Source organism: Spea bombifrons, chromosome 4 (assembly GCF_027358695.1).
Source record: "Spea bombifrons isolate aSpeBom1 chromosome 4, aSpeBom1.2.pri, whole genome shotgun sequence".
In the NCBI taxonomy this organism is placed as follows: domain Eukaryota; kingdom Metazoa; phylum Chordata; class Amphibia; order Anura; family Pelobatidae; genus Spea; species Spea bombifrons.
In genome coordinates this window covers 67,267,145-67,294,450 of record NC_071090.1, presented here as the reverse complement: position 1 = coordinate 67,294,450, position 27,306 = coordinate 67,267,145, and the positions used below count along the sequence as shown (strand labels likewise).

The 27,306-nt window shown below is 39.8% G+C and overlaps 1 protein-coding gene across 3 annotated transcripts in view; it reads left to right on the top strand.

Moving 5' to 3' along the window:
* Positions 1-1,190: 1,190 nt before the first annotated feature.
* The window catches only part of TAF3 (TATA-box binding protein associated factor 3), a 54,383-nt gene continuing 28,267 nt past the window's right edge, over positions 1,191-27,306 (top strand). Inside the window, exons 1-2 of one of the 3 annotated variants that reach the window (XM_053465408.1) lie at positions 1,191-1,497; positions 4,623-4,865. In XM_053465408.1, the coding sequence (XP_053321383.1) occupies positions 1,332-1,497; positions 4,623-4,865 (409 nt within the window). In that variant the 5' untranslated portion in view covers positions 1,191-1,331. The remainder of the gene's footprint in view (positions 1,498-4,622; positions 4,866-27,306) is intronic. The other 2 variants (XM_053465407.1, XM_053465405.1) reach the window with 2 other exon arrangements.

The following is a 27,306-nucleotide window of genomic DNA, read 5'->3' as shown; positions in this document are numbered from 1 at the left end:
GCCTGTTTTACGCCTTTAAGACTTTAGTGGATCTGCTCTTCAGAGGGGGATTCTAGAAGATCCGACCCACCCTTGATTTTGGTAAGGGAGTGAAGGAAGGGGCTTTCTGCAGATGATTGGGGATTCAATCTCCTAGTGGCCTTAACTTCACTGGAACACCTTTTGACCTTTCATCACCAACAAAGGAAGTATGGATTGCAGGCTTCAAAAAAAAATAAATGTTTTACTATTTGGACTGTTGCACTGTATAAATTCTGTTGATTCTGCACGATAAACCAGATTTTCACATCAAAATGAAGCTTTTGAGGAGGTTACATGTTCCTAAAAGGCTATGTAGGAAGGCTCATTGGTTCCATACCAGTATCAGTCAGAAGACAGTGAGCCAACTGATCCATTTATCAGATCTGTGAAAGCCAAGTTGGCCGTGTACAACCCCTAGACCTTTATCTGGAGTCATTGACAGAATAAGGGTCATGGTGGAGCATTCAGTAGCCAACAAGAAATGGGCATACAACACACAATAGTGGCGAAGAGGAGGGCCAGCTAAGTACCGAAATGGCAACCCCCCCAATGAACTACCTGTGGGCTTGGTAGATAAATCAGGAGTGCTTACAATCCTCATCATGGTGACCTTGACCATCCAAAACTTCAAATGGAAGAGGCGCCTGTGTGATGTTTTTGTGTAATAAAGCAACATTTGAGATACAATAATAATCAACCACTGCAATGAGCGTTAGCGGCCTTTTTAATACATAGATTTATTATACACACACGTCTTTAAACATATGCGGTGCATAAGATTTCTTCATTAGCCGAGCGCCACCCTTTATGAGTTCATAACGGAGGAGCACCGCATTTAAAGACAGTCTTTATAAAAATCATTACTTGTTGGGAGGGAACGATATTCTGAATGAAATCACCTGAATTCGAGCCGCATGTACTGAGATAGTCTCCGACAGTGCGTTACTCTAAAATAATCTGGACGTTCGCCTTGACATTCTTAAGAAAACCCAATATGTACGCGTATTTTTCTCACACACATAATGACGGAAAATGAACTGGCGCTAAATTTAGGACCCACAGCGCTCCGCCTCCTTAAAACACCTCTTTCCTGTTTCAATGGCTGATTCCCGATCTCCGGATTGCAGCCGGAAGTAGTGTGGTTGAATTGCTCTGCAATGGATTGGTGGAGACTGAAGCCTGTGCTCCAGAGCGGCGAGGGGAGGAAAGGCCAAGATGGCGGCAGCAATGAAAGCGCGGAAGGGGCCGAGCGGGTAAACGAAAAAGAAACGAAGGTTCCTAAACGTGTAATGGGAGCGGGATAAGACGGGATGTGTGAGAGCTATTCGCGCTCGCTGCTGCGAGTGTCGGTGGCACAAATCTGCCAGGCCCTGGGCTGGGATTCTGTGCAGCTCACAGCCTGCGACCTGCTCACCGACGTACTGCACAGGTACCTTCAGCAGCTGTGCCGGGGAGCCCACCGTTACTCCGATCTATGTGAGTATATTTCCTTATAGTGTCCTAAGGGGGTGACAGTTTGGCGCCGTGAGTGCCTGCAATAACGGAGCGGTTCTTACCAGATGTCAAGGAGTTCTGTATCTGTTCGTGCACCGTGGCTCATGATCTGTTATTTACATCCGTGCACACGATCCGCGTGATATACGGCTTTCAGTTGTAATCCTCCTAATGTTTAAAGCGATCTGAATTGTCTTTAGTGAATGAAACGCTATTTCCTCCACTACTCGGTGGGCCTATCACCTGGAAAAGTAGCATTTACCTAAAAGACTAATGCCTGATCATCTGCGATGAAGCATTGAAAACTTACAATGTTACAAGGCAGAGGTTCAAGGAAATCGCGATGAATGGGGGTATAGGTCCCAGTATCTGAACCGACCAATGATACATTAGAGTTCCCTGGAAGAAACTTTTCCACTCCATCCAGCCGGTAATGTTCTACTTTCTTCTACATATACAGCTTGCATCAGATAAGTCAGCTGCATCTGGGCTCCCTTTATCTTCATTGATCTGTTTAATAGCTTTTGAGTATAAATGGTGTCTTCAAACATTGTTTATAATTATTGTGATGGCTGAAGTATCAACCTGAAGCCTATGTACACATCTTAATCTATGGACTGTATCTGTTTGCTTTAATAGTTATTGTTTTGTTTTAATTTCCAATTTCAGTGTAAATCTGTGGCTTTTATGAAGTTATATGCAAAAGCTGTGTTACTGTAAGTTTAAATGATCGATACTGTAGCGGCAGAAGATTATTTGGCCTCTTTTCTGTCTAGTTATAGGCGAGTGTGTTGTGTAAATGATTATGTTTGGAAGACCCAGTGCATCTGTTGAATAGTAGTATTAAATGTGTCCAAATTCGTCAGAGTTATTTGGCAATATGAAACGTCTGGTTTATTCACTAAACAACGACTTGGAAGACTTTATCTCGCCATCAACTATCCGTTTTGACACATTGGCAACCCGGCCACTGGGAAAAAAAGCCAATTAGGCCCATCGTAAGAAATAATCACTAGAACTAGCTCTTCTTGAATCTTTGTAATGTACAATATACGATACTTTGCTAGATTTCTTCAGCTTTTATTTTAGAAGCGGACAGGTTAGTCGGTAAACCTGAATTTTTGGTGGAAATATTTTTTATTTTTATTTCAAAGCATCTTGGTATGTGCTATGAAAAGGTTAATTCGCGGACTGCTTATTTAATAGCAGATCTGTTTTGTTATGATGCAGTGTAAATCAACTTAATGTTATACCAAAACTTTCTAAAGGACTGCAGAACTTTATTGCAAGTCTCCCAGTGTGAAATAAATAAATAAATAAAAACCATACTGACTCTGTATTGGGGGGCTGATATTTTGGGGTGAATTTGTTTTGCTTTACAAATAATCAAAGGAATCTTTGGTTTCTTACATATTCTGTGTAGCCTGTCCTTTGTGACTCAGATTTTTATAGTTTTGACAAAAATGGCAATTTGTTTATAACTAGAGCTGCACAAATTGGTGTAGACAGATGTTCTAATGAAGACTTGAAAACCTGCTGTGCTTCTTGTAGCTCCTTAGCAGTGTCTACTTATTGTATAACTAAGACTAACCAGTCTGCCATTCATTGGGAATCCAGTCTTCTGTTTAATAGAAGAGAACATGAAGGTCTTAGAGTTCTGAGCTGGTGGCTGCCTTAGGTGCGCGTGATAATTGTGGATTTTTTTTGCACAGGGATGAGTGTCCTGCTCAAGAAGAGTGGGGGTTAAGTTTGGTTTTACAGCAATCCAGTGAGCTATAGAATTGACAAAATGGATAAACCAATAATGTTTTGGTAACTAAAGGTAGTAAATGGAGAATTCTGTGTCCATCTCACTAGGTGTCTTGCTAGATGTATCGCATTTTAAAAACGGAATTAGGAATTGGTAAATGGATAGAATTGGTAATGATATTGAATGTTAAGAGAGCTGATGGAGGTGTATGTGTGTGTGTGAGGAGACTGTGAAGTTCATTGTTATACATTGTACAGGGCCAGCCAAGCCTTCCTGCCGCAGAAGCTCAGCGTGGTTGACCCTTCATAATTTATAGTGAAGTTGATGAGCTGAAGAGACATCTCTCCTGTCAACTCTCGCTTTAGTGAATAAAAGTAGGTTAAAGTATATGCCACCTTTTTCCTTAGCTGGAGGTAACAAGGTCAGGGCAAACTGAAACTATTACATCAGATGACTGATATTTATGACATAAGAGATGGCCAGATAACACAACAATATTACAGCTAAGCGAGATTAAAGGGTAGATTTATAAAAAATCCCCCCCCCCCAATTGAAAGTGATCTGGCAAAGCTCAAAAGAAGAATGAAGGTGTTAGTTTGTATAACTTCAGCCACTGGTACCTGGATGGCTACACTGATACTAAAGCAGAAATACATCCTCCTGGTTAGGAAATGGTTATCCTGTTCCTATACCATCAGAGAGCTAGGTAGCCAAGATATCTTTTAGGTACCTGATGTGTGAAAGTAATTCTTGATATATTAGAATTGTAGCCAACTTTTGTCCGGTAACACAAAACAATGAAAGTAAATGTATTTCTATGTTGATCAAAGTGAATAGTGGGTGGCCGTGCTCAGATATTGGCATTTCAGTGACTCAACATTAAAAACAAACAAAAAAAACTTTACATATTATTTGCTTACTGAGACATCGGTCATACAGAATTTTACATAGTAAATTGATATAAGCCGTTTAATGGACTGCATATCTTTATGCTGTTAATATAGCTGATTAAATATAGCATTTTTACTATTTATTGCTATGTCACATTTAGGTTTTTTAAACTCACCTTTTCCTGGAATGTAAGTATGGTGAACGCCTGAATATTCTTGAAATGGGGCAAGATAATATGACATCTGGTCACATATATTTACAACATTTGTCTATCAATCCAAAATCTGTTCAGATGTCAGCCAGACAGTTTAATGAGATCATTGCATTATAACCTCCTAAATGGCAGGGGCATTATGATATATTTTTTATTTAGGTGATCTACAAGTAAAATGCTTACAAATATTGTTGTGATGGATCTGATGCATTCATTATCTTTCCCTAACGTTTGATTGTCTTGTGTTCTCAGATGGACGAACAGATCCAGTTTTGGACGATGTTGGCCAAGCCTTCAAGTTAATGGGTGTGAACCTCAATGAACTGGAAGATTACATCCATAATATCGAGCCAGTTACCTTTCCACATCAAATCCCATCCTTCCCTGTCAGCAAGAATAATGTACTTCAGTTCCCATCTCTGGGAAACAAAGATGTCGAGGATCGCAAAGAATATATTCCCGACTACTTACCCCTCATCGTTTCATCACAGGAAGGTACTGTCAACTTGCATGGCTTTTTTCCTGCCATATTTTCTTTGTAATATGTACACTTTTTTTCAGTATTGCGCAAAAGCATTGTGGTTTCTGGTCTCCATGGCGACCTGGCACACGGGGTTGGTTGAGCCCTGTTTGCAGATGCACCAAACTTTTAAAAGAACAAACAAAAAATTGAAATAGCTGCTTCATTAGCTCATATAGCAAACGTAAGAAGAGTCCCCTTTTCTGTGATGTTTTGTTTTCCCTTTGGGAAATGGTAGTCCAATAAACTACAATGATTGTCTTCAAAAGAGAAACTTTCTTTCCATTTGCCTATATAGAGAAAAAGATACATTAGTAGTGTTTCTTGTTTCAATCGGAAGGGTGGAGCAAAGATATCTTTTTAGACTCTCCATAAAACCCTTAGTGTTTTAGTATTGGATAAAAAAATATTGATCCTTTAGGCTAAATAACTGGCAAATGCCAACATGCAGTGAGAGGGAGTCTACACAACATTACATTTCCACTTAATCATCAATGGTGCTATGCCTTCTTAAATTAAATATATGGTCACTGGATTCAACAAAGCTAGCTCCTCAAAGGGGGGTAGTCAGGGCTGTGTATGTCCTCTTCTGGAGGAAGAACATTGCTAAATTTAAAAGAGTGCAGTTGGGGCATAAATATCAAGACAAAATATAGCATTGGGGACACTGGCAACAGGGACTTAGGAGTAATGAAAGCCACGTGCTGGCTTGTATAGCGAGAAGCGTTAGTAGTGGAAAGGAAAGCGGTGATTAACAGGTCTCTGGTCAGGCCTCACCCAGATGATTGTGTACAGTTCTGAAGACCCCATCTTGATAAGGATTTTGACACATTGGAGAGAGTTTAAAGGAAGACTACTAAAAAGCATCCTGCTAACCGTTCGTAAAATTTTATCAGAAAACAATATCATAGGAGATGTGATAGCGGTAAAGGAGGGATGTTTATTTCAGAGGAGAAATATTAGGACAAGAGCCCATAATATGAAAGTAGGTCTAGTTGTAAGGAAGGAAGAGTGATATATCTATATATTATGGAACAACCTCCCATCAGAGCCTAAAACAATGAGGGAGTTTAAACATGTGTGGCATATGGTTATCCTGAATTTAAGATGAGGCCAAAGACTAATTAAGGTCTTCATATATTACACTGTGGTAAATGAGTGGACTCAACTCTCAAGTTATGGTTCTTACGTGGTTAATAGGGTTAACGTATCCTGGTGATTAGAAAAGAGGACATCATAGTTGGTTTAACAACTGTACGTCTACATAAAACAATATAGCTCTCACGTGTGGTCTTGGTCAAGGGGTCATACAAGTATGGGGGTTAAAGAGAGAGAGAGAGAGAGAGAGAGATTGGGGACCTGATCAGTCTGAAGGGCGGGAGAGAGTTAATGCATACATTACAGCAGTCTGGCACGTCTTCTCCACTCTGCTCCGGAGTAGCATCCGTCTGTAATAAGTTTAACTTTAAAACAATTGTGCGTGCTCTACCCAGACCAACTAATCGATAAAGAAAATGAATGATAACTATTTCATTATCGATTATTATAGACTTAGTCCATCTGTTGTTTCAGCCCTAATATATTCCTGAACATCTACCAAATGTTTATATTTGTATTGCTATAAAACTAGAATACTTCCTTGATTATATCAGAGGTGCACCTTCATGTAAAATGGCAAAATCATTTTTCTTCTTCAATGCTTCCCATCACCTTAAAATTGCATTCAAAATGTTTGATGTTGCTTAGCAACAGAGCTCTGTTATTTAATTCTTGCCCTATCTTGTTTATACCACTAGGAGCAGTTGCTTCTATTCCCCACTGCCTGCTTCAGAGCTCTTTAACGCTATGCATTTTAATATGATGCACTTTAACCCCTTAAAGACTAAGGACATAGGTCTTTGCAGAACAATGCCTTTAGTCCCGCAATATTACCATTTTTTGCTTTGTTTTGCATCATTCGTTAGATCTTCCTGGTGATAAACAGGAGAGTTGTTGCTTTCTGCAATGGTCTGAGTGGATTGAAAAAATGTAACAGTGCTCTAAATACTTGTATAGCTGGGATAACAGAGCTGCTGCTCTAGGAATTAAATGGCTTACCTTTTTTTGTGAGGCTAAATTTATTTAAAATGTGCCTTCAAGGAGGACCGTATTAAAGCATCTAGTTGCAAAGAAAATGAGTGAAACAGCTTGGTTTCACCTTAATATTTTGTATGGTAGAATGCAAGACATTAATGATAATACATATATTACTAAAAAGGAAATGCCCTTTAAATTGCTTTGTTTAGAAAGTAGTATAGACTCGACTTTGTAAAAATAAATAAAAATAAAAAATACCTGAATACCAGGAATGAATGTACTTTTATTAAAGTAAATTTCACCAGCAGATATAATAGCACTGACCCTTAAAGTAATTTTTATATAACATTTTGTTTTTTTCTATATTATAATGGTGTGCTGCCATCTAGTGGTTGACAAATATAGAGGTGCTGCAGTACAAGCTGCAAATGAGTAATCACTTAGTTTTGTAGTGTTGCTGTTATGGTATTGATTTACTGCTTAGCTAAGAAGTGACTGCTGTATAGTACTACAACATTTACCAGTGATTGAGACCCAACTAATCTGTTCTATATGTATCTTGGCATGTTTTGTTTTGTACAATTGCACTGGTGTACAAACCTACAGCTAGATTTATAACGACATCTGCTGGTAGTACTGCAGGACTGCAGGTTGGAGGATGCAAGTGGTACTGTAGATGTAACATTGGATTATCTTTTATTTATATGCAACACTTAATACAATACATATATTCATCGGGTATGACAAGACAAGAATTGACAGACAACCTGAACCATTAGGTGGAGAGAGCCCTGCTCACAATCTTGAGGTTGATTAATCAACATTGAAATTGTATTAAGAGAAAACTGCCACAAAGGAAAAGCAAGAAATAAGGTACAACATATTCAAGGTCCAACAGAGTTATACATTCCACTGAAGAATAAAGCATATATAAAGCAAATTTTAAGCTTGCTTGAACTTGGTGAAAGATTGTCTAATTCGTAACTGACCCATCCTTAGGCATTCCAATGTAGGTATATAAAATAAGCAGGTTTCTAAAAGGTTTGGGCTGCTTGTGTAGTTATATACAGTGTTTAGGTCTCCCTCAAAGCAAAATTGTTTTAGGTTTTAGCCTAGTTCGGGATTTGTTTTTTTGTAGACATTGAAGGGCTCTTGAATTTGATAATAGCTTAATCAACTGATGACTGGAGATTGCATTGAGGAAAAAGCTCAAGACCCTTTCCATGATAATGTCAACAATTCCATGAAGCCCTGTGCAAGGGGTATCTGGGACTGCATTCTGTAAGATAATTGACAAAGACTCTCTGGAAACCAATGGATCAGAGTATCCCAGTGTGCCTGATAAGGGTGTCACTCTTTAGGTCTGGCCCGAGCTGGTACCCATAACGCTACTGGAATCCTGTCCTGGGCCGTTCTCTTAAGCTGGTTCCAGGTGTAGCCCATCTTTTTTGGCATCAGCCTTGAGGTTGCATTGCCATGTGTTTCTTGGATGGCCTTTTTTCCCGCTTGCCTTCAGGGTACCACCTCTGTGCCTCTCATGATTTGTTGCCTGTGTGAGTAGAATGTGCCTTATCCAGCCAGTCCAGCACGTGTTCTCCCAAAGATTGGTGTTGCTGATGGTGTCTTGCCAGAACATCTGGAGAATCCTTCTGAGGTACCTGTTTATAAAGGTGTTGGACCTTCCTTACGGTTGTCCAGAGTTTAGATCCATTCAGCAGGACTGACTTCACTTTGGAGTTGAACAGTCCAATCTTTGTTGCCAAGGCTATCTGCAGCTCCAAATGTTCTTGGCTATGAGAAGCCCGCTTTGCTTTGTCAATCCTTGCCCAGGCGTCTACGTCAGTGTCACTCTGCTGGTCAATGATGCTGCCAAGGTAGGTGAAGGACCACGCTTCTAGTGGGCTTCCATCGTTGCTGATGGTCTGTATTTTGAGCATCTTAGTCTTGTCCTTGTGGATGTTGAGACTTACCTGTGGTGATGTGGCTGCCACTACAGTGGTCTTCACTTGCATCTGCTGTGTGCAAGGTAATGGAGCTGGGTCCACGCTGTAAACTGGATTCCGTTTCCGCGCTCACTGACAGATGTCTGGTTGGATTATAAAATCAACAAAATTGATGAACAATGAGGAGATCTGCTTCAAGGACTGCTTGACTTTGATGCAAGGTGTTTCTACTTGATCTGTTCTGCCAAAAGCCTGCCTTCTCATCTTGTAGCTGTTGTTGATGGCATCCTTCATTCTTTCTTGGAGGATTAGGTTGAAGACTTACCCACAGGAGTATGATTCCTCTGTAGTTGGTGCTGTTGCTGAGTTCCCCTTTCTTGGGGATCTTGATAAAGTAACCTTCTCTCCAGTCTGTTGTAATCTCTTCTTCCTCCCATCTTCTTGCCCTGAGAAATGTATTGTGTGAGTGCCCCCAGCTCACCTCCCGATTTTTGTGAATAAACAATGTTTTCTAATCCTAGATTGTTTATTACCCCAAATGAAGAAGGTCAATCTCTTTCGATGGTATATATCTGAATGGTAACAATACAATAGAAGCAGACAAACAAAAAATGTAGAGACGTTATGAGAGACGGGTCATCTTTTAAGAGCCCAATTGTTCCCAACCATGATATGTTCAACTTAGACCAGGTATTTAGGTGCACTAGTAATTGTCAAAAAAAAGGGGTATATAATTTGCCTTGTTAAGGTCTTTGTAGATTTTTTGTTTATGATATTGACCCCAGGAATTTTTATGATGTGCTCTCCGCTTTTGACCTTGAAATGAATCTTAAGAAGTTTCTCTGTGTTAGGGATAGAGAAATCCATAGCTTTACCTTGCTAAATATTTAGCAAGTAAATAGGTACTTATTTTGCTAAGTAACGAAGAAGAAAAAAAAACAAACTTCAAAATATCTCAATGGAAGACACCAAAAGTAAAGAAAGACTGTGTGTACTGGAGAAAAGACGAAGCAATGTTGGTACTTCTGTTTGCTTGAAAATATATATTTTTTGATCTCTGGGAATTGTTACCATGTGTAACACAGATGGAATCACCGTATGCGACCACATAAGTGAGACATCTTATGGCCATACTCTTGTTTCCCAACGGATCTATGTCTACAGCGATTTCCTATATTTCTATTCACTTTAGTAACATAATGCCAGCAAGCAACCCCTAGATGTATCGGGGGGGGGGGTGTTGATATAATGCTTTGCAACTTTAGAAAACAAAAGAAATAAACCTTGGTCAACATTTTGTCTTGCAGTAAATACTGTAAATGTGTCCTTTACAGTGACCAATTATTGAGGTATTCTTGTGTATTTCAAGGAGACATGATCGTTGAGTAAAACTTTGATTTGCTAAAGACTGGTAGGCTTCATTTTTAGGAATCCACGCTGTATGCATAGTGTTTGACACTGGGATTCTGTGCCTTCTAAGACTGGTGAAGATTTGACTTCTATCGGGGATGTTCTGTCTTTTGAATTTAATTAGTACATTTGCTTAAAGACTTATGTTTTGAAGCTTAAAAAGGAATTTTCTTTTCGCTTTTTTTTTCTTTTTTTTTACTGCATGCTGTGTGTGAAATCAGCACCAGGTTTGCTGCTGGCAGATGATTAGAGGGGACTTCTGACAGTCCTGCCGTACATGCAGGATTTAATAATGCACGATGGGTTAGACAGTTGTTTTAAACTATTTGTTTATGGCCGGCTCCCTGTTTGTGTAATAGGACTCCAACTAGATTTCCTTGTTTAAAACTTCATCCTTATCTCTGCGTAATTCTAATTACCCCTGACAGAAGCTCATGGCAACGCTTCAATGAATTCTAATTTTTTTTTTTTTGAACCAACGTACAACCAAGCTGCCAAAGTCAGGAAGTCCTGGTGCCACAGAAAGGGAGAGAAATTCACATTTCATTTCCTCTGCAATCGTGGGAGTTGAGTAGAGTTACTGAAATACAAGTGAGACTCAGCTCTTAAGGTCTATGTGTTTGTGTGTGTGGAGCCCATCACAGCAGGTTACCAGTCAGCTAACATTACAATGGGTCCAAGTCAACTGCCGTCCAAATTGGGCAATCAAAACCAGACTTTATTTTATTTTTTTTTATAAACGTGTGTGGGGTTTTTTTTTTTTTGTTTGGTGTTTTTTTGTTCTCTCACATCCCATGCAAATTAAATGGCATTTCATATAGCCCCTTATTTTTCTTGATTACACAGTCATTTTTTTTCTCTAGTTTGTCTCTGGACTTCTTGAAATGTATATCTTGCAGCGTACTTCTGCTTTCAAAAAACAAAACAACCCCCCCCCGCCAGAAAAAAAAGCATGCCCTCTGCGAATAAGAATCCTAATGCTTAGCACCATTTTACATTTGGTTGTGCATTTTTTTTCTTTTTATTATTTATTGAGACATGGTGTAGATACTATGACATCTACCTGGAGCTTTCTGCCCTCTCTGTCCCCTGATCACAGCTGGATAGTCTATCACTGCTTCTCCTTACTTGACCCTTGCATTGCCAGATCTGAAGCTTGAGACATGTGACATTGATCTATATTTTCAATGTCAAAGTAAGGCTGCAATAATAATATATTTAAAAAAATAAATGAACAATATATTTAAAAAGCCATTTTGTTTTTAATAATGTATGCCAAAAATAGTTATTCGGGATTAGGATCATAGGAACAGTTTGTCGTGACTTATTTTTTGTAACTGGCAAAAAAGATGAATGAAACTGTTGTGGTCTGGTTCAACACCGGCACTACTCCTTTAAGATCTAAAATTATCTGAAATGTGTAACTTCAAAAACTGTGAAGACGGAGTTGTTAAAATGAGCAATATTTAAGATTAAATGCAGCATCTACAGACCCTACCCTTTTAAGGGGGAAACCGACCAGCCTTATGTGGTTTGTTCCACTTTCCATCTGGACTGGATGACATTTATATGGAGGCTGGACCGTCAAAACAAATGTGACATAACCAATATTATAATTACTTTGTTTACCCCTTTCTTTCACAAAGTTTATTTTATGTCAGTGGTGAGAAATAACTCTCTAACATAACAGCCGCAGTTTTGCAGTTTGTCAATAGAGGGCGCCGATGCCACACACAAGGGGATAATCCCAAAAGCAATTCTGGCTTAAATTAACATTGAAGTTCTCCTTTCCGTCACTTAACAAAAAGAATGAAAGCTCTCCAAGGATTAATGGCATCTTCGCTGGATGTATAAATAGAGCGTGTACATAAAGAAAGTCTGACAAATCAGAGAGACGTATTAATATAACAATAATAATGCATGTGTGCTGTATTGTAAGTCTTTTGTTCTGTGTTATTGACCTAAAAAGAGTGCGTTTATAAAGTGCCTGTTAGGTGAATGTGCTCTGGTGCCGAGGTCAATTGTAGTCGCTTTTCAATTGAAAAGTGTTCTTTCTAAAACTCTTTACACGTTTTCATTAATGGCAGATATTCTACAGCGCTTGACGGCTTTCCTGTTGGCTTCAGACAACACCGATGAGTTGTGTCGATCAGGGGTTAAAATTTCAACCTCTGCTTATTGAGGAAAGTGTGTGGAATAGTATAGGCTTAGGAGTCCGGCATGACAAATTTATGGTTATAATTTGTCAAAATCATGCCAAATAGTACCTGGAAGTGTATATACCGTACTTGCATTACATACACTTAGCTTGCAGGTTTAAGACTAAGGTAGACGATTTCATAAGAAACAACAAATGTCTCCTTTGACTTCCAGCAAGATATTTCTGTTGCAAACAATTCTGGCACATAGATTTTTGCATATCCAAGTCATTATATATAACACCTTTTTATTATACACACACGGCAACATTCTTAGTAGTACAGATTTGTGTCCAAATTTTCTTCCCCCGTTTCTCATTCATGCTTTTTGCTTTTTACTGAGTTGTTGCATCATATAAAAGCAGGCACTGATAGGTTGTTGCCATAGAAACTGCAAAAGTCTCTTAAAAGTTTGTGGTTTTAAACTTTTTTCAGGAGTGAGCGTAAAAAAAACTCATAGCTTGTATGCTGCTAGTTTGACATACATGGAATGCAGTTGCACAGGTATTATTAAATTTATAATATGTATTACGCAGGGCAAAGCGTTATTATTTATCATAGGACCTGTGGGTATTTAATATGATTCCTTGTTACTGTAATGTTTTTCCAATGTTCTGGTTTCTTTTAAAGTCAGTACAAGGAAGATCAAAAGATGGTTGTGGGGTTAGTGGGTAAAGGTGCAGCAGATGCATCGGAGGGGTTGGGGGGGTTCATGTATTTTAAAAGGGTACTCCAGAAATTTAAAGGGACTTCTCAGCTTGATTCCTCTCTATCTCCTGCTGGTGTGCTGTGGTTTGTCCTGTCTAGTAGGGGGCATCGTTTGCCAAGCTACAAAGTGACTGCAGTTTATTTTGTTGTTGTGAACATTTGATTCCTGTATACTTTTCTTTTTGTTGGATCATTTTTGTGCCTGTTATCTTCCAATGTTTTAAGTGAGGCTATCAGTGTGTTTTTTTGTCTCTGCTCTCTGTATTGAGCAAGGTCAAGATAAAGTTTTTATCTGCACAGATAAGTCAAGTGCATTGCAATCAATACAGTTACTGTACACTATATTGACAATATTTATTGCCATGCTCCAAACACTTCAAGCTTGCTAACGATTTTCTGTCGTACATATTTTACAAATAAAGATACATTCAAACAAGCTGGTTTGCGTGTAATTTGTTACACACCGCAGATCATTATTTATTTCTTGTCGGGAATATTGCCTAATTTCTCTTATAGCACCCATTTACACTGTGGAGGTCTAGTACAGATCTGAGCAATTCTTGGTGTTGAGGGCACCTGTAGAAACTGAAAGGTAGGGTTGGGGCGTAATCCTGGGTCATGCATGGGACAGTGTCTACTAAACACATCACTCAATATGAATTATCCAGTTGGATAATCCACCTATGTAACCAACATGTTTAACTCATGCTTCTGAACTTGGATTGGATTGTTGGTCAGTAACAGTACAAGTTCAGAAGCATGAGTTAACCCTGTTGGTTACATAGGTGGTAACGTAGTTCCAATTTCCATGGCACTATGATCCATTTACTGAAAGGAGCAAACTCTCAGCATTTCCCTTCATAAAGAATAGTGACGAGAGGGAGTTGAAACTACAGCTCTCCTCCAAACCCTCCTTTTAGTGATTAGACCCTTATGGGCGCTTGTGTGGTTAACTTGATAAAGACCTCATCGTGAGGTCGAAACGTTGTCCTCCTTTAATAAACCTGCCTGAGTGGAACCCTTGAGTGCCTGGAGCCTTTTTCTATTTTAATAGTTTAATTTAAAACTTTTTTGTGTTTTTATGTGGTTTAATTACTATAGAAGCTAATGGCGTGTTCAAGTTTTAGCCCATTTTTGGAATGTTGCATCAGAGACCCCTATATATATATATATTCCAGAATTACAGAGATAAAAAGAGGGTTTGTCAGGCCTCGGCACCAGCATTGTCAGTTTAAATGAAAATAAGTTGACAGAAATGTAAAATTGCAGTCCCACTACATAAAATAGCCATCCCGCAGCCGTTACACCAGTACCCAGCACTTTGTCTACTCCACTGCTACGGATGGCATTTTCAATACTGGTCTCGATCACGAAGGCCACGCTGCCCCTTCCTTCTTACACAGACTTTTTTTTTTTAACGCGTAGCGGGTTAGTTGCTTATTTACCGGTCAAAATCTTCCTGTTAACAGGCATATTATCCTTACAGAAACAAATTCACAGTCATTTCGGGGGGGTGTTGGGGATTATATACTGTATATAAGGAGCGTTTCTGTGTCAAAGCGGTACAAGCACTGCAGCAACCACTGGGATTATACTGTTGATCGCTCTATTGTTTCCACTTTAATATTAGGGTTGCTCGATACACCTAGACCCTGCTGTCCTATACTACTTTCACTGTCCTGCTACAGCTGGCATCTTTTTGCTTGGACGGACTCTATATAGACCATAGCAAACCCGTAAACATGTTTTGGGATAAATACTTGGTTCTCAGGCACTTCTTCATACAGTCCTACCTTTTCACCCTAGGATTTCACGCATTTGACAGTGTACCTTGACTTTTTCCCATTCCTTAAACATAGGTTACTTATACACTGTATATAAAGTGTGATTATTTATTGCAGCAGTTGCCTTCAGATAGGGAAACCGTGTCGTCGTCTTGGTTTAGTATGATAAGGAATCGGCAGGGCTGCAAAATGGCAAGCCTAAAGGATGTACTTGCTATATTATGCATTAAATTGATAACTCACTTGAGCAGTGCACCACCGGTGCTGATGAATTATTTAACAGCTGCGAGGGTAGCATTGTACTTCTAGGTAAAGCCAGAAAGTACATCGGCCTATATTTTATTTTTGTGTGCGTGCAATATTTTGCGGCCCTTGCAGGTTTAGCACTTAGCATGATTTGAAATTTGACTGCTCTAATGAAACGTCTAGCCAAGCGGGAATATCCTAACTGCCGAATGGGTCAGACACTCCGTAGGATATGCCTCTGCTGTTTACCGCTGGGGTCGATAAACTTAGTTGGGATTTAGGAACCAGTTTTATTTTTTATATATATTTTTTTACGATACGATACTCACACTCACACACACTAACACTAACATACATGCACACATATTGACACGGCAACATACACATGTTTATGGTACTGTGTCTCAAATCGTTCCATATTTAAGGCTTTCACACTCTGTCCAGATACGCCACAGATTAACCAATGGCGTCAGTGTGATCCTCTTGTTAACACTAGCTAAAGCTTATTCTGAGAAGGTGAAATCTGTGGCAAAGATAGCGTGGGGATGAAACTCTGCATTTGTCACGGGGAAAAAAATATTCCGCTTAAAATTGTATGCATTAAAACCACAAGTGATGGGTGAAGTGTCCCCTTTATCCAGTGGGCATTCAGTGCCACCAAAGATTATCATTGGTACTTTGGATGGTTAACACTATTTATATTCACAATGTATTCATTTACATGTTATTTATTGCTTTGCCCCAGAATTATTTTGTGCGTTCTTAGCTGACTAAAAAAAACATGCAAGGAGGATTTATGGCCGTTGTATTGGGTTTATTGTAGAGTAGATTAATGTGAAGTTGGATATTTTGTCAACATGGCCTCAGATTACCCAATAATAAAAAGGGTCCAAAGCACTAGTTTGCTTTGTAAACTTAAGGGTTTTTTTTTTTTTGTATTATTATCCTCTAGGCTACCTTGTAGCGAACCTACTGATTGTAACATGTGAAGAAGAAAACTTGCTGGTGTAAGTGAAACGCCAACTCTAAGCTCCAGCAGGCTTTGAGATTTCAAGAAACATTTCTCAGATGTGAATTTGTTTATTGAGTGCTAAGGTCAGCTCGTTCTGTGTTTTTAGTTTCATCTTACATCAGTTATGAACTGTTATGAAACTGATGCAATGGGAAGTAATGTGATTAAAGTAAAGACTTGCGTGAACCCAAACAGGCCTTAAGGTCATCTCTTTAATCTATCGTTTTCAGCAGGTCGTTCTGTGTTAGGAACATCGTTGGCTCTCCTGGGGTAACTTCAGCCAGTAACCCTTTCTCTGAGGATCTCTGTATTAAGGCACAGTTTCCTTGCGTACTGACAACTGAATTATAGACTATACATACCACAGGTAATACTGTATAGCTCTGCTATGGAATCTGGAATAGGCTCTATTGTCTAGGAACCCCACAGAGGGCTCTTTATACTTGGGAATTGACTATGAAATGCATTAGCAGACCTATCCACTTGGCCACCAGCAAACTCTAACACCCCCCATGTTTCTGGTTCCTTGGGCGGGGTGGGACTAGTTCTTGCAAAAGTTTGACAGTTTTGATGCTGTCTAACACCAAAACGTTTGTACAGTTCCCCGTAGCTATATGTTCCCTACTTGTGGAAATAGCACAGCACTGTTGGCGGTGCGTTGAGTAATTGAGTTGTTTGCAGTTATTGAAATCAGGAACAATTTATAAACATTTGAACGGTTTTCTAGGCTAATGTGATATCCTTCTCAAATCTGACACACATGCATGTAATCTGTGGACACGATGGTGAATTAAGCGTAGAATGCCAGACCTCTCTCTTCCCACAGTGAAAAGGCAATGCAAAATGCCTAAGTTGTCACCAGGTTATAGTTCTGTCTATACATAGGATTTCACTTCAGGATTGATATTTTGTAATGAAATTATAACTTTGTTCATGCCAAAAAGTTTTTCAATTCATTATTTCCTTATGCATCTGTGAAAATATACATTGTTAATGGTAAGAAGTGAGAGCAGCAGATCTGTCCTGTGTGCCTTTGAACACAATCTAATTCGATAAGTCATCGATCACCTTTTTATTTTGCACTTTAGTGATCCCAACTGTGCTCCTAATGCCTTTTTTAATTTATTGGGTGTGCAAAATAAAAGACAATGAGGGAAACGTGTAAGTTCTTACAGAACCCAATATAAACTTTTGAGACGTGTTCTCCTTAGGCCTCCTGGAAGCTTTCGTTCCTCCCACTCAGATGTTTGATTGTGGTCTTACGCAGTTAATTTAAGCATCTGTTTATCACGGCCTGGCTGGTGTGTATGTGAAATTTAAATTGAATCTTCTCCCGAGAGATCATATAGCTCAGTGGGTAAAACAAATCGTTTATAGCTCACTCCCTTGGGTTTGTCCGCAACATTTTTTTTACATTTTTTTTTTTTTAAAAAAAGGCTCCGTAGACTTCATGTAAATGGTTCATACTCTGTTTGGAAATGCTGCATTGAGATGGCATTGTTGTTTGTGGAGCATTGCCAATGACAGTGAAAAATCTGCTTGGGTGACTTGTGGACAGCAGATTTGTATTGCAGCATATAATTAAAATACCCTGTTAAATCTATTCTAAAAGCTTTTTTTTGTTCTATCTTTTGGTCTCCTCCAGGCCCCCCCCCCGAATTTGTGCAAAAATAAATCGGCACCCAAAGTTTATTTTTAAGGTGTTCAGAGAGGCTGTGTTTTGACATGCTAGCGGCAGAAAGAATAGCATGTGCATGGACATGTGGTCGATAAAACACATAGTTGGGGCAGAGAGGCAAATGCTTATGGCGGAATTGCATTCGGCTCTCTTGATTCTAGGCTCGCCTGGACTTATGGCCACTCGAACCCAAATAATTCATGCTTCTACAATGGTATTTCCATACTTTTCACTACTGCTGTGCTCCTAATATATGGTGCTCTTTAGCATTTATGCCAAAGAATATTTTCCTTCCTTGAAAAGAAGTCAAATCAAGCATCTAGATTGTAAGATTGCGAGCAGGGCCCTCGTTACCTAATGTCAAATTTGTATTTTGTTCTAGTTTTGTCTGACTTATATATGTACTCTAAGAGCAGCTGCTTAACGTGTTGGTGCCATGTAACTAAAAAAAAACACAGATCCCACAGGCAAAACAAACTAATAGTCAAGTTCTTTTACAGATTTCCGACTATGGAAGACTTGGTGCGTAAGTCAGCGCAAGAACCCGTCGTCATCTTTGTGGACTAATTTAGCAGTCACTTTGCAGGAATTGTAAAGTTTTTTTAAACAGGGCCATCCTTCCATGTTTGTAAAAAGTAAATTGCTATGTTATGCACTACTTATGTCCTATGTATCCATTGTAGGGCACTGTGGAATATGATGACGATATATAAAACCATAAAAAATAGAAAGCATCAATGTGAAATAGTTGTGTGTGGATTGGAATTTTAAGGCTCTATAACTTAAAAGTGATTTGCAAAATCACATATAGTAATCCAGTAGTAAGGTGCCTGCTCGTGAAGTTCCTGGTATTCACCCAAGGCATCCACAGGTCAAGGGCCAGAGGAAAAGAGTCCATGAGCCATGTAGACCATGTCTGTCATAGTAATTGATTTGGAAACAACAATGCATATATTAGCATTCCTAAAACCTAGAGGTGCATGGTATGTACAAACCTATTACATGCATTTTAATTACAAATACCTTTTCAATTGATTTAGAGTGAAGGTGTGGGCGAGTGCTCGCATGGTCTGCCGGTCTTGCAAGTTGGCTTTTTCCCTTGTGGCCGCCCCAAGTTGTTGAAATAAGTATATTTTGTACTTTAGAGTACTGGCGACGGCACAGTGAGCTTTGCCTTTCTTAATTACTGAAACTCTCCTAACGTCTGTACTCTAACCCTCAGCTCTTACTTATAGAAGCTTCCTTTTCCCTCTCTCCTCTTGCTGAGAGCCTTCCCTGGGTGGCCTGACCTCCCTCTTGAACAGGTCAGTAACCCATCGAGCTTCTGTCTGCAGACTACCACACCAGAGGCAGTGGAAGCCCAGTGGTGTAATGTCTACGGCTTCAAAACGGCACTGGCTCTTAACAAGACATTTTGGACTTTTTGTATACATGAGCACTTATCCATGTAACATTTTATCCGCTAAAAACCTCCAATCCTCTTTTTTTTTTTTTTTTTTTTTTTTTTTTTTTTTTTAATGCAAAACTTTTTGTGCAAGTTTCTTAGCTGTTAGATTAGAATGAAGGTTATGACCTTGTATTTAAAACTTTCATATTCAGTTGGTACTGATTAAGATAAATCTTCATAAGGAAAACTGCTATAAAGACTTAAGCTTGTATGTTTAAGCATGATTCTTACACCATACAGTAACTTGCGCTAATATTCTACATTCATGCACATACATGCGAACACTGTACGCTAATACACACAATATATGCTGACATACTTATGCTAATGCCATACTGTAACATACACAACTCTTATACACATGCACACACTCTAACACTCTGCACACATACACATTGAATCTGGCACTGCAATACAGTACATACTGACTATGGCACTACACATTTACACACTCACAGACTGGCTCCAGCACTATACATTTACACCCTGACACTACAGTATAAACATACATTCACTGCTCCCTGTTCACGTCGTAGAGACCTGCCACGCCGCTGCCTTTCTTCTGCCATTGTGAATCCGGGACCCTATGCTTTCCTAGGGGGGTGAGTGGGACATTATGGGACCATGCTGGGTGCGTTTAGAAACCATTATAATAGGTTTTTAAAGTTATTTATCTGGCCTCCTATTTCCACAACAAATAGATTTTACACTAAATGGTCATGGGTGTAGTTATTTTTGCCCCTAGTCCTTCCTATTCTTGCATCTACCCCAGCTTGTATCGAACAATTCGAAGACCTATTCACATTCATATGGCAGATTGCTTAAGAAAATGTTTCCTTGAGAGCCAAGTTTGTAGTCCCTCTGTGTCGGTAGTCTTTCTTCAATGCACCTAATTACCCTCAGGGGTGCGCATGCTGGCTGATTTTTAAAATGCTTATAAAAACAAAGAAATTAATTATCCCATTTAAATAAGGACTCTGCATCTCTTGGCCAACATTCAATTAACTTTTTAGTGCTTGCTGCTTAATGTTGTGTTTGACCGGTGAACCATGGAGAACGACTTTCCTTTGAAACCCGGCACAGATGCACTTTTTACTGCACTGTTCCCATTACGGTCCCCTTCTTCGGCTCATCAACATTTTCCCATGGTCTGCGCTTAGGGACAATCTCTGCTTCTTAATGTATGTGAAGCATAGAAACACATTTTTTAAAATAACTTGTCTAACCTATTTACTCCATGTTAGGATATGTTAGAATGATCCTCGCGTTATATATATATATATCTATATCTATATCTATATATATATCTATATCTGCATAGCTTTTTTTCTCTTTTTCCTTTTACTGATATCGGCAGGTAAATGGTAAGATGCAGGGGCAGTATCAAGGGCTCAAGAGACTGATTACTTTGCAAAGTAGGTAGGAGTTCTCCCGAAAAACAGAGAGAATTATCAGAGCCCAGCACAGAATGCAAAGGTTGGCCTGCTGAATACAAATAAAGCATTGAGCGTACGGTTCTGGCTCAGAGAGCTGGCACGGTTAGTAATGCTGTGATAAATGCACTGATAATTTCCAGGCTAAGAGTGCTATTGCAGACGAGGAAGGCTAAAAAGTGTCTGTTTAGTAGGGACTGAATTGCTTGGTTGAATTCATTGGAATTAGATTCTTACAATAACCATTTCATTGCCAAAGTAGCCTTTAAGTACTCTGAGTCCGAATCATCGGTTTGACGTGTACTTGATGTTTTTTTGCTCTGTACCCCGTCGCATTATAGCTCTTCTGGCTTAATTCTCACATGATTCCTTTTATAAATGGTATCTGCTTGGCTGTCCGTCAGTACAGCTTTGTCACACAATCTGGCCCTGAAAGTGACCACCTGTAGATTGAATACAGGCATGTTAACCACTCCGATATTACTGAAAAAAGTATTGTATTGAAAATTTCAATGTACAAAAATCATTGGTAATATCTGTCTAAGGATTTGAAGACTCTACTTCTCAATTTAAAGGCGCGCTCTGTCCTATTTTAATATGAGAACGGTTTTCATGGACTCTGGTGCTTTTTACTGCATCCCAATGGGTGCATGTATTAAGTTATCGATCCAAATGTCACCAGCCAGCCCCACTTCTGGCTCCCGAGGGTTCTAGTGACATGCACAGAGTGCGTACATATTAATTTCATGTTTTGTTTTAGGCCCCCAATGAAGGATGCATGCACCAATTTTAATCCAGTAAAATGCACTGGAGTTCATGCGAAATCAACAAGCATTACAAAATAAAAATAGGGCTTTTCGTAATCAAGCGACCAAAATATTTTTTGTCATTAGAAATACGTAAAACATAAAAATAGTGATAATAGATAAAAACTATAATAAAATAGAAAAAAACTCCCATCAATTTTTTTTAATTTCACATTATTTTAATATTTTTTTGAAATCTGAGAAGCGTTCTCCCCTTTTCTCCTCCTGATCTGTTTGTGCTGAATCAGGGCTGCCCAGCCCTGCATCACAGATTGTAATAATTGCGATCAGCCGGCAGGGGGAGCAATGGGAGAGCCCAGCAGGTTCTAGAAGACTTTGCTAAGGCCTTCCTGTCCTTGCGTGAATTTCCGGTGGGTGTCGGCAGTGACACCTACCGGTAGGGAATGCCCAATCAAGTGGTTGGTCATTCCTTGAATGACAGCGTACCAGCGTTCACAGCGAACGACGTTACATCAGTTCGCAGGAAGCCTCCCGTGTAGTGACAGCGATATCCCTGCCGCTACAACAGTGTCAGGATGTACCCCTATGTCCAATAGGCCTATTGCCACAAGGTGACTGAAAGGGTTAATGTTTAATACATCTATTTCGTGGCAGTGTTGCTAATGTTTCTTGCAGGACTCATATTCATATTCCATTCCCTAAATATTCTATAGATTTGTATTTTATCTAACCGCTATGAATGTTGATAAAATGCTGCAATAAGTAGAAGCTTGCTGGGTCTCCTAAAATAGCTTTTTGTCTTTGATACCTTGAGCCAATGCACAATGTTACATTGAATTCGGATCACTTCCTCAATTTTTGGTTGCACTAATTCCATTAGTGTGAAGATTGGATCCACAAACTGACTGATCTAGAATCATTCCATTATACAGACCAATTTTAAGGAATGGTTTTAGCCTTTTCAGCGGTGTGTGATCGCGTGGACCTTGGAAACAACGGTGGTGATGAAGTCAAGCAACATTCTAAAATCTAAGAGGACAGACACCTATACGCAATGAAAGAACAAATGCGTAATGTTAAGCAGGAAGTCCAGCTGTCAAGCTGTCAGTTATCCATACCTTAAATAGCCCGTGGGGAACACAAACCATATCCAAATGTTGGCTAAAGTTGACGGTCTACTAAAATTACTACCCCTATGACTTGGTCAGTTATTTGTTTGCAGTTCTGCTTGCATAATGTATTGGTGGGATACTTGACATGCATTCTGTAAACACAGTTTCAAAGAGTCTCATTAACAGTAGCCGGACATAGACTGACATTTATAATTTCTTCTTTTTTTTTTTTTTTTTTAAAGCCCGTCTTGTTTCCTACTTAATATATTGATCCCCTAACTAGCTGCAAAAGAGCCTCAAGTGGCGACACACAGTTAATATTAAGCATAATAGAAATTTACACAAATTGGGCTTTTGAGTTCTTGCCAACGGAATGGCTATTAAGTTGCTTAGGTTAACAAGTTGCAATTTTTATATCTTACCGGAAGCAGGAGATTGCTTGAGGCAATAACTGGTCCACATTAATAACGGTAAAATGTTTTGGCTGGTGCGTCTTGTTTCTATAATACTTGAAAGGCAAATCATGGTCAAGACTGCATCACCCTATAATAATGTATTCTTCAATAACCCGTTCTACTTAATATAGGTGGCATAAAATACAGCATTTACAAAATATTGTTGCTCTCTATTCGTATAGGTAGTAGCCAGGGTGCCAAAGGCAATCCAGTAATTAAGGATTTCCAAATAAGACACCTTTCTACCTTCTAGCGGTTCAGACACAAGTGGTTTTAATCCACCCTCCACCCCAGAAATCATTTTAGATGTACTGTGCTAACAAGTATTTAGTAACTACCTATGTTTATTGAATGATTATTACTAACAAAACAGTCTATACCATTTGAATAACCTACAAAAAAACTAAAACAAAATGAAAACCAAATGTGTATTGCATACGTGTTGCTCTTAAGACATGTATGTACAGGGCATTTGCAAGTTTATCCAGAGTAAAAACTTGCCCGTATTGTGTACTCATTCCATCGTTGGAATGATGTAGTTCTGAACAATTGAGTTTCAGGGCACTAGTGGAGGCATAAACATGCTTAAAGGGTACGCCCAAAAACCTGTCCTTAAAGCGTGTTCATCCATCTGCCCCCTGCTAAGTCATGTGGCCTATGCATGTTAATAAAATTATAGTTATAATATAAACCTATTGGGTCACACCTTCGAAATGAAACAAAACAAAATAACAGTTTCAGCTTATCCTATGCATAGACACAACATAACACACGCTTACCATTTTGGAGCTCTTTCCTGCTTCCATTTCTCCATTGAGTCTGGGTTGCTAGGAAGGAGGGCTTCAGCTGTCTGCTTCATACTGTGAAACTCTGGAGCTTCTTCCATCCCGGCCCATGTGGTCACCCTGGTTCGAAGCATGTTCACACTAAAAAATAGAATTTAAAAATATACCGTATTTGCTCGATTATAAGACGAGGTTTTTTTCAGAGCAAATGCTCTGAAAAATACCCCTCGTCTTCTAATCGGGGTCGTCTTCTAATCAGACCTCAAATAGAGGTCTGATTAGGAGACTAAGATCCAGATCCCCCGCACCGCTGCAGGGGACCTGGATCCTCCTGTCTCACCCGACCCCCCCCCATCATACACACTTACCGGTGCTTCCTGATGTGTTGCCGGGGCAGCGGGTTGACGTCTACGCGATCCGCGTAGACAACGTCCGCTGCAGCCGGAAGGAGGTGTGGCTAGCAGCGGGGGTTGTCTGCGTCCGTCGCATACACCTTCCCCGACTGTCAGAGATCAGACTTCCCCGCACCGGTGCGGGGAACTCTGATCTCTGACAGCCGGGGAAAGTATACGCGACGGACGCATACAAACCCCCGCTGCTAGCCACACCTCCTTCCGGCTGCAGCAGAAGGCGACGTCAACCCGCTGCCCTGGCTGGAAGCACCGGTAAGAGAGGGGGGAGAGCGGGGGAAGGGGGGTGAGAGAGGGGGGGAGAGAGAGAGAGAGAGTGTGTGTGTGTGTGTGTGTGTTAGTTAGTTAAATGGGGGTATAGGGTGTGTGTGTGTGTGTTAAATGGGCATAGGGCATTTCTGGAGTGGCGTTAAGGGGGCATTTAATAGAGCACTCTGCCTCCTGAAATGCCTTATACCTCCCTATATGCCACTCTGCCCCATAATATGCCTTTTAACCCCTAATTGGCAGAGTGGCATATAGGGGTATAAGGCATTTCTGGAGGCAGAGTGCTCTATACAATGCCTTTTAACTCCCTTAATGCCACTCTGCCTCCTGAAATGCCTTATACCTCCCTATATGCCACTCTGCCCCATAATATGCATTTTAACCCCCTAAATGCCAGAATGGGATATAGGGGTATAAGGCATTTCTGGAGGCAGAGTGGAACATAGGGGGGTCAAAAGGCATACCATGGGGCACAGTGGCATATAGAGGGTTAAAAGGCATATCATGGGCCACAGTGCCATATTGGAGTGGCAAGCCTGGGGGCAGATGTGCGTAACTGGGGGACAGGTTGGAAAATACAAGAAATAAAAACAAAAAAAATCTTTTTCTCAATCATAGCTTTTATTAAAAAAAATAGTTTACATGAATTAACATTTACTGGTAAAACTTTTTTCCTTTGGGGTCGTCTTATATTCAGGCTTTTTCTTTTTTTCCTAAGTTAATATTCAGATTTTGGGGGGTCGTCTTATAATCGAGCAAATACGGTAGTCTCATATTTGCGCTCGTACAAGTAACCAAACATGTTCTATTGTCTTTGTTACTGTTAATGACAACTGTTGTGTTTATAAGAGATTCTGATATAGAGGCTGTACAGTTTGCCAACCTGAGATCTATATAAAATACTCCCAAGGTTTTTGGCAACTTGTATGTAAGTGGTGGACTATACATATCTTAATTTAATAATGTATGCCAGTTGGCTCCTACATATTTGTCTAGATGCTGCAAATATCACTTTTTATCCATTGGTTAGCATGGATAGTTGTTGTTATTGCATCAAGCCTATCTGTACAAAAGCAAGTTAGGTTAGAAAAAAAATGCTTTTCTTTTAAAGTTTGATTTCTGACTCGCATAATGGAAACCTAAGCTGTATATGTATTCTCCCCAGGTTGCAAAACCAAGCCTGTGTCTGTACAGGCAGATAAGAAACCTGCAGGGACAATAAACCAATTAAACTATCTTTATTGATTGATTGCCAGGGATCCTCTCTCATGCATCCATCTTCCAGATGTGTTCAGATGTGTCACCTTCACCCACCAAACTGGTGGCTTAGCAGATCATCTTAATAAAACAAAGGCATTATTCAATAAGCAAAGGCTAAAATTGGGTAATGTTAAACAGCCTGTATTTGCTTTAGAAACTAATGAAAAATGCAGAGGTCCTGTGACATCAATAATGTCAAAAGTGTTTGGACGTGTATTTGAACATCACCCACACCAAAATAAATTATATGGCCTGTGTGTATTAATCTTGGGGAATATATACTTCCAGGATACAGACAGTACAAAGGTATGAATTATAAGATGCACAAGTCTGATATTCGATATTGCAGTTTGCATTGCCTCTCTAAAGAACCATGGATTCTGATGAGTGCATTTTTCTTTTTACTCAGATTCTTTTTCTTTAATTATCGGCCCTAACTAAATATATTCCATGATAGCTTTTTTTCAGCACAGGTAGTATCACACTGCTGATGTGGTGGTGATTTATATAGAGTATAAAAATGATTGTGCTGGCTAAAGTAGAGTACTGTATACAGTCTCTGTCACGGAAGCCTCTGTGCCATGGGCTCCTGGAGGGGACTGAGTGCCAGCCTCCTTCCTACAGACTATGGGCCCTGGTATGGAGTGCCACGTTTCCCAAAGTATAAGAGTGTGGAACTCGGACAGCTTTGGGGTTCCTGCATTTTGGGAGGGGGTTTATGGGTGTTTTACTCTCCATCGGGTCAGGACTTACAGCACAGAGACGTCTATGGCCAGTATTTTCACCTGGATCTGATATCCAGCCGGTTTCAGCCAGAAGTCAGGGAAGCGCCTGTGTTTACCATCCTCCCCACAGACTACAATAGCGACCCCCTACTGGGCTGAGGTGGGCTGAGTGCAAAAGAGGACCTGATGGAGAACTTTGTGTGGCTTGTTGTGTCTATTGTATGTAAATGACCCCTTGTACTGTTTAAATACCCCTGTGTTTCCAAATAAACTGAGTCCTGTTTTCACTTCAGCATGAGCGTTGTCTAATGCTTGGGGTGGGCTGCTATGATCCTTTATTGTCCTTTTCAGGACAATAGCCACGCTGTGTAGCTAAGCTTCGCATAGCCACAGTGCCAACGCAGCTTCGGTGCAGCGACCCCCCCCCCTTCTATCTACAACGCTAGTTCTGTCTGGTGCGGAAGGGGTTCATTTTTGGTGTCCTGGCAGGAGGAAGCAACGTTTGGCGAGTACTACCCAGTTGGGGTACAGGGTGTCCCATCAGTCTCCTATATAGTAGTCATGTGCCATTCTTTTTACATTAACTTTAGATGCAGAGAAGTTTTGTGAGTCAATTTCTTGTTGTTTTTTTTCTTCTTTTTTTCTTTTGTATATAGTCCCCCCCCCTCTTGTGCATTCCTTTCTCAGTTTTCTCAAACTT